Source organism: Salvelinus sp. IW2-2015, linkage group LG20, assembly GCF_002910315.2.
Source record: "Salvelinus sp. IW2-2015 linkage group LG20, ASM291031v2, whole genome shotgun sequence".
Lineage (NCBI taxonomy): Eukaryota > Metazoa > Chordata > Actinopteri > Salmoniformes > Salmonidae > Salvelinus > Salvelinus sp. IW2-2015.
In genome coordinates, this window is record NC_036860.1 from 75,833,332 (window position 1) to 75,845,870 (window position 12,539).

At 43.5% G+C, this 12,539-nt stretch overlaps 1 protein-coding gene across 1 annotated transcript; it reads right to left on the reverse strand.

The window, feature by feature from the left end:
* Positions 1–7,685: 7,685 nt before the first annotated feature.
* LOC111980818 (TLC domain-containing protein 4-B-like) lies at positions 7,686–11,763 on the reverse strand. The gene is made up of 5 exons (XM_024011822.2): positions 11,534–11,763; positions 8,744–8,802; positions 8,520–8,614; positions 8,280–8,353; positions 7,686–8,179 (listed from the first exon to the last, which is right to left on the reverse strand). Exons 1-5 carry the CDS (start codon positions 11,659–11,661, stop codon positions 7,843–7,845), a joined length of 693 nt encoding a protein of 230 aa, XP_023867590.1. The 5' UTR covers positions 11,662–11,763; the 3' UTR covers positions 7,686–7,842.
* Positions 11,764–12,539: the final 776 nt, after the last annotated feature.

A 12,539-nucleotide genomic window follows, 5' to 3' on the forward strand; every position in this document is an offset into this window, starting at 1 on the left:
CAAGGTGTTTCATTACTGTAGATGTAGATCCTATATGACAGAATTATTTGTCAGGCCTGAAAGTATTCACCCTCCATCATAAACCTGAAGAAGCTTGGTTTATATTGTTGGGCAAAGAGGTTCAAGACCAGCGTAACCCTAATTACAGTCATGGTCAAGGATGGTTAAGAAAGCAGATATTGAAAAGGTAGGCTAAATGGATACTTTCTCACTTGAGCATATTTAATTGATCACTTTCTTATGTAAAATGATTTCAGTATGAATAGCAATATGATTCATCCTGATAATAATACATTAAATGTATCCCAAATGTATTTACGTAGTGATTCACATTTTATATGTATTCTTCCTGTACCATTTTCAACCCTGATGCTCTACAATTCCTGTTTTCGTTTCTCCATAACAAACTTGGAACTAAATACTACAATCGCCTTAAAAAAAAAATACGTTGATATCTCTTCGAAAAGAAGCCAATAAAAAGTTATAAACACCCTTGTTGGCAAGTGTTTTTCTACCATCTTGTCAATTCCTATACAACAACCCCATACACCCCCTATACCCACACATATAGTATAGTGTGTTCCATAGAGTTTCATTTGAGGTCGTTGGTCTGACCTATATGGCTTGGGGGCCTGACGTCACTTGGAACAATGAGCTGGTTTTCCTCTTATACCCCAGTGTTTCACTCCACTGCTCTGCTCGTCCACAGGCAGATGACAAGGGAATGGAATGCAAAGCCAGCGGGCTGTGGAGTGTCAAAGGGGAACAGGCAGCACTGCTCCCCAGAGAGCAGCATGATGATTCACCCTACTGCTGTTTGTCCTGTCCAACTTTCACTCTCCCACACATATGGTGGTAATGCGTTACCAGACAGGGCATGAGGAGAAGGTTCTGGAAAAAGCACTGAGGGGAATGGAGGATGGGGAAAAGGGTTATGGTGGAGGGCTGTGGGAGTGCTGGGTTCAAACACCCTGGCCCAGTAACAATACATGCAGGATTACTGTAAATCAATCAAGTTGATGATAACATGCCAAGAGTAGTATGGTAGAGCAGCAGTGAAACTGTCTGCAAACCTCACAATGATGATTCCAAGTGTTTTTTAATATGGATGTTCCTAGACAATGATGGACAATTAATGACTAATTCCAGTTACAGTGTAATTACACATTGGAGTATATCGTTGGGACACCAATGTGTTTTTTTGCAGGGCTACTCAAATGAAGAAGAGTGGAAGTCAGGTGGACTTTCTCTGCCTGCGACAAAGACAAATTAACTATTTCCACCAGTACATCAGTGGAGAAATACCTGTTTTATAATGTTTCTAGAAGATCACAGACCTGCCGACATTATAAAAGTAAATTATTTGGGTTGAGAAGAGTAATAATGCCTCAGCTCAGACGATTGCAAATGCACTGCATTTGTGTGAAAAAGGTCGCACATTTTTTGATGATAAATGAGTTTCAGCCTGATAGGCTAGCTGTAGTGGTAGTAGAAGTTTGAGTTTGGCAGACATCTTTACACACAGTAGTCTATAGTGTATAAACCAAGAGGTTATGAAGCTTAGACTCTTACTGAGCTACTGATCTAAATACTGAGCACCATTAACAATGTTAACTATGTTATAACCCAATAGTTGACATTTAATAACAGGACATAGTCATGAAGAGTTTGAGGAACACTGTGAATCTGAGAGTGCACACTTGAACAAACAATGACCAGAAAAAGGTACACTAAGCAAAGGTTAGATAGAGCTTGTTTGTGAAGATAGGACTCATAAACCATAAAGGGCCAATCAGCAGTTGAAACAATAACCACTGTTTTGGTAAAAAGCTGAGGAATGGGGCTGGAGAAATGTAATCACTCTCAAATTCATAGACAGACCTATGGATGCAAGGACTGACCATCCATAATATCAACATTATAGTTTTAACCATGTTGAGGGTATACAGTGTTTGTTTACATTGAATTTGTTTATAAACATTGGAGTATAAAATGCTTATATTTTGGGTTCTGATGGGGTAGGACATTAAAACTAAGCTCATGAGGCATTTATAAGTTACATTCTTCAAGAATCAATGGAAACATTAATTTATGTCTAAAAATGGATGTAACAACTGCTGATTGCCCCTTTAAAGCTCACCTTAAAGTATTACTTTAGGTATGAGGCTGCAACTGTGATGACAAACTAAAATTATAGTGGAGCCTTATGTAACGTGGCCATAAACAGACTGTCAGTGAAATACAGAAGCGCACAAGCACAGAGAGAGAGAGAGTAGCTGAGTGTGGGACCAAGCAAGGGTCTTATAAACATCTCAAGGAGAGAAGAGGCACACAGGAGGAATTTGGACACTTTATTTGGGCATGATGGGAGAAGGAAGGGCCATAACTGGCTGGAGCAGCCCAGATGTAATGTGATGTGAAAGTGGAATCCCTCAAACTGATAATGAACTACTGTTACATATTTGCTGTGCAGTGGGTCTTTTGTGGGTCATTTACAGTGAGAGGAAGCATAGGGAACATACCACACCTCCAGATTGGAAACCTCTTATGATGGTCTGTTTATTTGAACGCTAACATACTGGAAATACTGTGTTGCATGGAGTCTTGAGATGACAAGGTTTGGATAACTTTACAACTTTAAACTCAAACTGAATTAGAAACACAAGAAAAGAGGCATTAGAGAGGGTACACCTTGGTAGGAAGGACACCTAGGATACAAACAGAGCTCAGGCAAAGGGAGATGAGAAGACTGAGGCTTTGGGAGAGCTACGAGATCCAAGAGAGGCAGACAAATTGTGCAAGTCATAATATTTGACAAAGCAAAGAAATGTGCACATGTGTAGCTGGAACTGTTGAGAAAGATGGAGAAGCAGCGAGAGACAGAAAACTGCTGTTCTGGATGGTAGAGGGTCATTTCCGAAGTTCCAGCTCCCCCCTCTCCACACCCTCATCCACTCTGTCTGGCTATTTAGGGTAGAAGGCCTCCTCAACCTAGGCTGAGAAGAATTCAGGAGGCTGGGGTGTTAGCATCATCATTTTGGCTGTCTATGTACAGTAGGACTGAAAGTTTAAACAAATTCTGGGCTTGACTAATAATTTTTTTGTGTGAATTAATACCCAAGTGTCTGGGTGCTTTTATAAAATGTTTGTGTATAGTATAGTATAGCAAAGTGCTATTTGTTAAACTGATTAAAAGTCATGTTAAATCCCCACTGAATTGTCAAGGGTTTCAAGTACCTTGTAAAAAATCTGTTATTTTTAATAGCCTCTCAGAAGTCTGGAATGTTGATTTCAGAGTAGTTTTTTTAAGGCTGGGAAAGCTTTCTGCACAAATACCTCCTCAAACATCCCAATACTGCATTTGTTAGTTTAATGTAACAATATGTTGCTCAATAGTGCTGGCTAAAGACATGGGGAGCTTGAATGCTGAATGTAACTGCTGAAAGCTGTGAAGATGCTATGTAAAAATGGAAAAGGAGATTTTACTAATACTTATAGACCTAAATGATCGAATCCGTGTTTTCAAATACACTATCCACTTACAGTAAACAGACAGATTTGTGATCCAAGGAGCACCAACAGATTTCCAGATTCAGTCAGACTACAAAAACATTACAAGCACTGACGTCTGGGCATTTATGTTGTGTACTAGTGTAGGTGACATAGTGTGTGTGTGTGTTTTGAGTGTGTAGCAGAAGAGATTTTCATTGACTCTCATGTGACCATGTTTGGTAACGCTCTTCAGGCCCAGTCTGTGACCCAGCCCCTTGACCGGCGCACACGGTAGAGCTGGATTCAATCAGAGCCAAACAGTGGTTCAGATGCTTCTTTCTCTCCAACTCCTGTAGAATGGGCAGAAGAGGAGCGGTAGCTGGCACCCTCTCACACAGGTAACTATTATCTATCCTGTTGCCTAGTCACTATCCCTTTTTCATTTTTTTATGTAACCTTTATTTAACTATGCAAGTCAGTTAAGAACAAATTCTTACTTACAATGACGGCCAAACCCGTAAGACGCTGGGCCAATTGTGCACCGCCCTATGGGACTCCCAATCACGGCCGGTTGTGATACAGCCTGGATTCGAACCAGGGTGTCTGTATTGACGCCTCTAGTACTGAGATAGTGTCTTAGACTGCTGCACCACGCAGTAGCCCTACCTATATGCACATATCTACTTAAATTTCCTCGGACCCCTGCACATCGACTGTACTGCTACCCCCTGTATACAGCCAAACTATCATTGCTCATTGTGTATTTATTTCTCATGTCACTTATTTTTATTCTGCATTGTTGGGAAGGGGCCGTAAGTAAGCATTTCACTATTAGTCTACACCTGTTGTTTACGAAGCATGTGACAATTAAAATGTGATGGACTAGCTAGACTGGACTGAGCCAGACATACCTTAGAAGGCTTAGAACCATCCAACACTGCTGTACGCATTCTGACTACGATGCATCCAACATGCAGTATTTATGAAATTGTCTCAGTTTGTGTGCACCAGTGTAAACAAAATACATGAAAGTCAATGGTGTTTGAATTGTTACTCTGAAGCCAAAAAGCAACGATTGAGACAAATCTTTTTTCTGTCTTCAAATTTATTGAAGAGCAAAACTTTCAAGTAAGTCTGAACTTTCAGTGCTACAACGACTTCATTAGTAGTGGTCATTGTACACAATCTAAATCACATGGTGTTGAGACAGGGACCCTAAGGCCCATGTATTGTTCTTTTCACATTAAAATATTCAGAAAATAATGTAACAATAAATGTCATTGCATTAAAATAAGAAATAAAAACAACCAAAAACCCACTGGCAACATATGATCTATGTTTTTTTTCCTCATTAGTTCATGTTCACTCGTTTCATCACCATCATGTATATTAGTTATTTTCTTGACTTCATTTGTTCTATCTCCGCACCTCCTTGTGACTTAAAGGATGCGACTGCTGCGGTCTACAGATATGCTCCACAGGTGAAGCAGGACTATCCGAGAGAGGCCACAAAAAGCTGGGGCAAGAATTCATTGATTCAGTCAAAGGTTATTTTCTGGCTAATCCATGACATTTAGTATCAAATGGCTAAAAGTCTTGAGACGCTGCTAAGTTCAACCTTACAAAAGAGATGAAATGCATGCAATGCAGCTGAAATAAATACAACGGTTCTACCAGTTCTTCCAGGAGCTACAACATGTCCTCATTTCTCACCAGGACCTGAGACCATCTGTACCTTCTCTTAATACACAATGTTAGCCTTTCAAAGGGATAAAAGGTCACACGGTTATTTCTTGCAGATACAAGTGCACTCGGGCATGATGTTACAGAAACCGCCGTGTCACTTCCTCATTTCCAAAAACCAAAACTTTGACTATTTTTAAATCACCCAGAGGTCTACATTGCAATTCAACACACCACAGACAAACTGAAGCCAGTGAAACACTACACATCCAATTAATAGTTTGTACAAACATTGGACATTGTGCAGAAGTACAACCTCTCACAGGCATCCGAAGCAGACTTAAATGCACACCACAGCCTACTGGCGAACCAGAAATCTCCTCATCAGGCTACACATGTACTCAGTTGAAAATATTGTTTTCTTGACTGATGAATGATACAAACATGTTGCTCTATTCACAGCTTGAAGTATTGGAGGACTGGGTGAGAAGAGTGAGCTGAATTTCACTAGCTTCTCAACCGAGCTGATGTAGCTGAATAACTACATGACAATAATTACATTTCCAATCTCATCTTCATTCTGGTCATAACCAGCAGCCTCTAAGCCACTTCCCACTCCTCCTAATGRCACTAGAACCACCACAACATTRATATCGAGGCCRGKTCCCGTATTCAGAAGAAAAKCAAGCAGGCCCTACAGAGGGGTCAACTTTGGAGAATACTTGTCTGGATTCATTATTGTGCAGGGTACAAAAATATATACATAACAGTATCCATAGAGAGAAGAGACTACAATAGTGTGAAAAAAGGAAAACAAACAGCAGTTTTACATTAAAATGTCATGCTAATATCTACCGGACCGCATTAGATTTCCTGTTGCGTAAAGGCACGACAATACAACCCTCCTCGGTGGTACATGGAGGGGCTCAAAAGGTTATTGCTCTATCATGGGGAGTGTGCTTTAATTCCACAGTGAACAGTCAAACATTTCAGACCCCCGTCCCAAACGACGTCAACGCTTTAGGGACAGGAGGAGGACAGAAAACAAAACACTTAACATGCACTCAATACAGCTGGGTGAAAAACATAAAATGCACTGATTAAAATGAAGTGCAGAGGAACCCATAGATTAATGCAATTCATATTTATCCTGTTTAGTGATCCAAACTAGAGTATAAATCATCATAATCCAATGTTTTCTTTATAAGCTCTGTGATTTGAATCAATCAAATCAACTTGATTTGAAAGGACGATTTCCAACTGAGTAATACAGTAGGACTTTACATGGCTACACATATAGTACAACATTGCCAGCTTATGGCTGTTCTTGTCTGATAGGTAATTCATAATTGATCTTACATGAATATCTATAGAAACGATTGGGAACATCATATTTCTAGCATTCCTATGGCTGCCACCCTGTAGGCAGAACAGCACCTAAGACAGGAGAACGCTTCCCTCCAAAAAGGACACGCTCGTTCCAAATTCAGTTCTCAATATAACACAGAAAATAGAGAAAATGGAAGTTAAAATCCCCAGAGGTACCTTAGATAGACACTAGAACAAGTGTTGTGTTTAACAGTAGTGTTACACTGCAGTGGCTGGGAAAATCTCCAGAGAAACTGAGAGAAAACGTCCTTTCCAGTCCACTGAACTAGAGATAATGGATGAGATCTTTTCAAAGGCTAAAACATGTTGACAGAAGGAGAAAAAAAACTCTGTGATTATTCTCATATGGAGGGACTGACAAGTCTTTATAAGGCAGGGGAGAGGTAGAACAGAAGCATCAAACTGGATGGATTTAACAGCTCCGCTGTGACAGAGGGTTATGAGTGTAGTGAAGTTAAGACGCGTTGATGTCAATTCCTGGTTTTGATGTTGAGTAACAGGAGGAACAAATGAGATAACTGAGACCCAAACACAGCACAGCCAGACCCTGGATGAGATGAGGCAAAAGCGCCCAATGAAAAACATGATTCCGGAGAGTTGGCGGCAGCGGTAGGATCCAATCCCCACATCCCTGTCTCCATTTCCCCTGGATGTGCATCCAGGCTGTGGATGGGAAATCCAGTGGTGATTCAATCTGAACTGTTGCTGTGAGCGGGGGACCGGTCTGCTGGCGATGTAGGTGATGTTCATAAAAAGGAGGCCACAGCAAATGCAGTAAGAGGCATTGTGGTGTCTCGGTCTGTCAAACTAGCACAAACTGGCACACTAACAGGTCCTTATTCTGTGGGCAAAGAAGGAGGCTCTCCTCTGGGTGGACGGGTCAGGGAACTGAAAAGGGTAAACGATGATGGCCGAGGGAGTTTCCGACAGAGCCAGAGTACGGTTTCTTCTTTTATTGCTTTCTACCTGTCCATCACAGGCACTTCAGATGACTGAGCTTGGGTTGAAGTTGAAGGTGAACAAGAATGAGTGTCCTTAACAGCTACTCTGTCATCTCCAACAAAACTCAGCCAGGGTACCTCCATACCATTGATGAAACACTGAGGTACAGAAGCTAGTGTGGGACCAGTCTCATTCTGTGAGGCTGAATCTGATGAGGACCTGACTCCATTCGGCTGCATGATTTCTGGGTATGGAGATAATAGCAAGGCTGGAGCTAGCAGGGGCTATAAGAGCCCTTGAAGTCCTTCCTATCTCCCCCCCTCCGGCCAGTATCTCTTAGTCTGTGTGGTTATTCACATGGTTCTGCTTGAGCGGGGAGACCTCTTTGGCCTTCCTGCCGCTGGCGCCCATCATGACCTTGTAGCAGCCACGGGCGATCTTGTACATCCAGATGGTGTTGAGGATGTCCAGGGCGATACAGGATGTGATCCAGGCCACCTGAGCACCGATGCCCAAGCGCTCGAAGGCCTCCGTACCAAAGGTGGCAAACACCCGAGCCCAGTAGGGAGGCATGACGAAGATGCGCACCATGAAGAAGACCACTGCCATGGCCATGCCGTTGGCCACAACCAAGCGGTCCGAGCGAGGGTACTTCAGCACCTCGTAGAACCACCTATACATGGATGAGAACGGAATAATGTCAACACTGACAGAGGTAGGGGCTGATAAACAGGAATATTCATTAATATAGGGTAAAAGTGGAGCTAGCTTACCTTTGGTTCACAAAAGGTGTGGATAACTCTGAAATGAGACGGAAGTTGGCGAAATAAGGAAGCACGCCACGAGACTGCAGAGAGTGTAAAGACGTATTACCACAAATAGACATGGGCAGAAATAAACTAAAAACAGACTAAATGTGCAACACATCTTTAGAAAGAAGACTTGAGTATTTCAATACCAAAACCCAAAGAACCAAAAGAGCCATTGTGCTCATGGTTTTCCCCCAGACTCACCAAGACATATCCATATGCATAGAGCGCCGCCAAGTGGTGACAGACAAAAAAGCTGTCCCCCATTGTGCTCCAGTTAGTGGCCAGAAGCACAAGGTCTACACAGAACAACAAGTGGGTAGTTAGCACACAGTTTATTATTTTCATCTACTGTCCACAGAGAAATGTGGATGGCTTATTGTTATACAAGAGGATAAACATGAGGAGAGAGAGAGAGAGACACTCACCATAGAGCAAATAACCACATGTTATGGCCACATTAAGTTTCACTAGTCCAGGCTCTCCCCTGTACAACAAAAACAAAACAAAGTGTTCTTTCAGAATAACAGTTGCCACATTACAGATTAATGCTAAAACTACTGTAAAACAGAAACTAAAGCTACTTACGATTTCACAGAAATCTAGTGAAGTCCACAAAACATTCTACATACTGTATTAGTGAAGTCTACTGCAGGGGTCTCCAATGAGAGTTAATTTTAAAAAAGGACACTTCTAACTACAATCTTTTTTCTAGCATTCAAATAGGCACATTCTTCTCATGGCCATGTCATGAGTCATAGTCTTGCTACTACTGAGATACCCGTGTCCAGGGAAGGTCCAGTTTAAARAGCACTGTGTTGACAAATGCATTGTGCTCACATACAGAGGGTGTGTTTCTGTTTGCCTGCTGTATCCTTGTGGGATTGTGTGCTCATGGACAAATACGTGTCAGGATGTGTGTACATGTGAGCAGTAGCCTGCATATAGTACATACTGTAAGAATGAGAACCACTCTTCTCTTGACTGTAGGAGTGGATTGTACGACTCAGTTGCTTGGACAAAGGTTTGGGCAACGCCATGGTTATCAGTTCACCGTATCACATGGGCCACATTTACTGCCTAGGCCTGTGTGTTGACTAGAGTGCAAGAGGCGCTTGACAAGAGCATCTGCTAAGTGACTGTGGTCAAAATAATGTGTGTGTCTCAGTAAAGTGACACTGGAACTGATGTTGGCCTCTCTCCATCACAGGTATCCTGTTGCTGAGGGCGGGGTCATGGCTCTCTGTGACAGCACACCACGACGTGCTCTCTGGATCAGAGGGGGGCTCCACGTGACACCGCCCTCCCTCACCTCTACCGACCTTCACCCCAACGTACCCGTTCAGGGTATGTCTGAGTGCAACATCCTCTCTGAACCCCACTCATGTATCCACGATCAATGTCATATGCAGCCAATCGTTTCTCCACTTCCTCATGTTTACTGCACATCCTGGAGCTCACCCATAAGCCTAATAATCTATTCACCCATATAGAGAATCAAAGCCATTCGTAGATAAATCTGTTAAAGCTAAGAGATAAACTTCAGACAGAGCAACAGGAGGGGTCAGGATGAGATCGGTCCAAAGGTTCTCAGATTCCATCACTGATCCAGGTATGGCAGGGCAGCAGGTAGCCTAGTGGTTAGAGGCGAGCCAGCAACCGGACGGTTGCCAGTTTGAATCCCGGGTCTGCCGGGAAAAATCTGTTGGAAAGTGAGCTGGCAACCGGAGGGTTGCTGGTATCAAATCCTAGATTCCATTGCCTGCCGTTGTCTGTGAGCGAGGCACTTAACCCCCCCCCAGCAACAGCTCCCCGGGCGCCCGGGGTGGTAGTCCCCTGCACCTCTCCAAAACCTCTATATTTATGTGTATGTATGAGTCTTTTGGAGGTGTTGGGTTAAAAAGCAGAAGTCACAGTTCAGTTGGACCTTGTGTGTATTTGACCAATAAAGGGATCTTAATGTTACAGTAAGCCACACCTGAGGTTACATCACTGAACTCTGATCAACCAACTGAGCACTATTGTTTTAAACCAATTGAGTCTGTATTCTGCTCTCACTGGTTACATCGTACTTTTAAAGCTCAGATAAACCATTCAAGCGATGTGAGGGAGGCGGATTTGGAAAACGCTTTGGATTGATTGGATTACGACAACAAAACCCAGGCAGAACCGCCAGAGTGACGTTGCGAGAAGCTGAATCTGTCACAATGCAGGTTTGTGGGCGGTTAGTTCTGTGAAGCCCAGCACAATGCCAGTCTGTGGCATGTATAAATGATGCTGTAATGCAATCAGATTGTCTGAGGATTTAATGCTTACGCCATTCAGTGTTGCAATAAGAGGAACTAGCTACTGCTCTAGCAAAATAACATGGCTACCAGTCTAAATAGATGAAAAGTAAGAAACTTAAAGAGATGGGCAGGAAAGCAAATATATAAGAGACAAAAGGATAGTACCAATACTACACAGACACAAAGACCAAAACAAAGGAAAAGAACAAGTCAACATGACTTGGGCTAGGAGGGTACAACAATTACACCCCTATTAAACAAACCCTATGAGAGTAGAGGAACAACAAAGAAAGAAGGAAAAAGAGAGTAGTCTAAATGTGAGACATTTGGACACAGAGCAGATGAAGGGGGGTGGCAGGACTCCTCCCCATTGGCCCTTCACAACCCCTTTTCTCCGCTACATCAGCGACAGACAGACAATGAGAGCGAGGGAAGTGCTGTATTGATCAGACAGCCAGAGATGCAGGGTGGTGGTGGTGGGGGGGGAGAGGGTCACCAGAAGGGGAGGGAGGAGGAAGAGGGGGGGCTGAAGACTGGGCTGCTGTTTGCTATGAAAAGGAGCCTTGTTGGCAGGACTCTGGCCTGTCTGATCAGAACAAGAGAGGAAGAGAAACAGAAGGAGAGAAACACGAGAGTAGAAGACAGAGAAAGAGGAGAGCGAAGAGAGTAGAAGACAGAAACAGAAGGGAGAGGGGGAAATTACCATTCCTCTCTTTCAGGATACAATGATGTAATCACAGTCAGCAGTAGGAGAGAACATAGAAAAGACAATGAAAGGACAAATCCACTGAATCTACACCTCTCTGGAGACTCCACTGAGATTTCTCTCTGACAGTGGGGAATGGCAGCATCATCCTTCCCACCCTCTTGGGGTAGGCTAGTAGCCATGGCTGCTAGACAGACAGCAGACAGTAATGCAGTTCATCTTACCAGACGGGGTCTGTGTTGACAGCATCATCAAACCACAGGATGTAGAGACAGAAGAGGCCCACGATCAGAGCATGGACAGTGGACACCAATCTGGGCAAGCACACAGAAACAGGGACAGTTAGCGCCATGGCAGAGAATGATGCAAGACTAGCACCACGGCAGCAGTAAWACTAATAAACAGTTCAAGTAACATAACAATAACATCCTTTATAGCACTGAGAACACGATGAAGAAACCTCATTTGGGCCGTGTGGAACCTTGGCAATGGAACTAATTTGAAGGAGAATCGTGTGTGTTTGAAACTACTCAGGTCTCGTTGACCTCTGGGACTCTTTATCTGGGCTAGTGAAGAGAACTCCAGTGTTACCACGCCTCTTATCGCCCCTCACCCGTACACACAGTCCCCAGACCCTGGGCACACCAGCAGCACCACAGGCCTAGCTATGCTGGCTTCATAGACCAGCCACTGTACAATGAACATTGTTATTTTTAGTGTCACCATTATAACATGACTGTCTGAGAGCGTATAACTGCCATGACCAAGGAGGAGAGTGGAATTTGAGACAGTCTCTTATGAAGCAGAAGGGGCAAGTGCATTTGCTCTCCCTTTAGCCCATTTGAATTGAACATCTAGCTAGTGACGTGTTCCTTAGCCTACGCCTCAGGCTTACATCTCTGCTGTGCATCTTTCTGTAGATATTCTCTGTGTCTCTTTACAAGCAAAGCTTGAATAAATAATAACACACTGACACACTGGGAGCCGTTATGCAATGAAGGGTAACTTTGAATCAAACTTCAACCACGATCAGTGCGTCACCTTTGGCTTGTTATGCCATGGTACACTACACACATCCTGTAGCAGTGTTCAGTGTGCATGACCCCTGTATGAACTGAGGCCCAGGACTGCCGCGCAGCTCCCCCCAGGACTGCCGCGCAGCTCCCCCCAGGACTGCCGCGCAGCTCCCCCCAGGACTGCCGCGCAGCTCCCCCCAGGACTGCCGCGCAG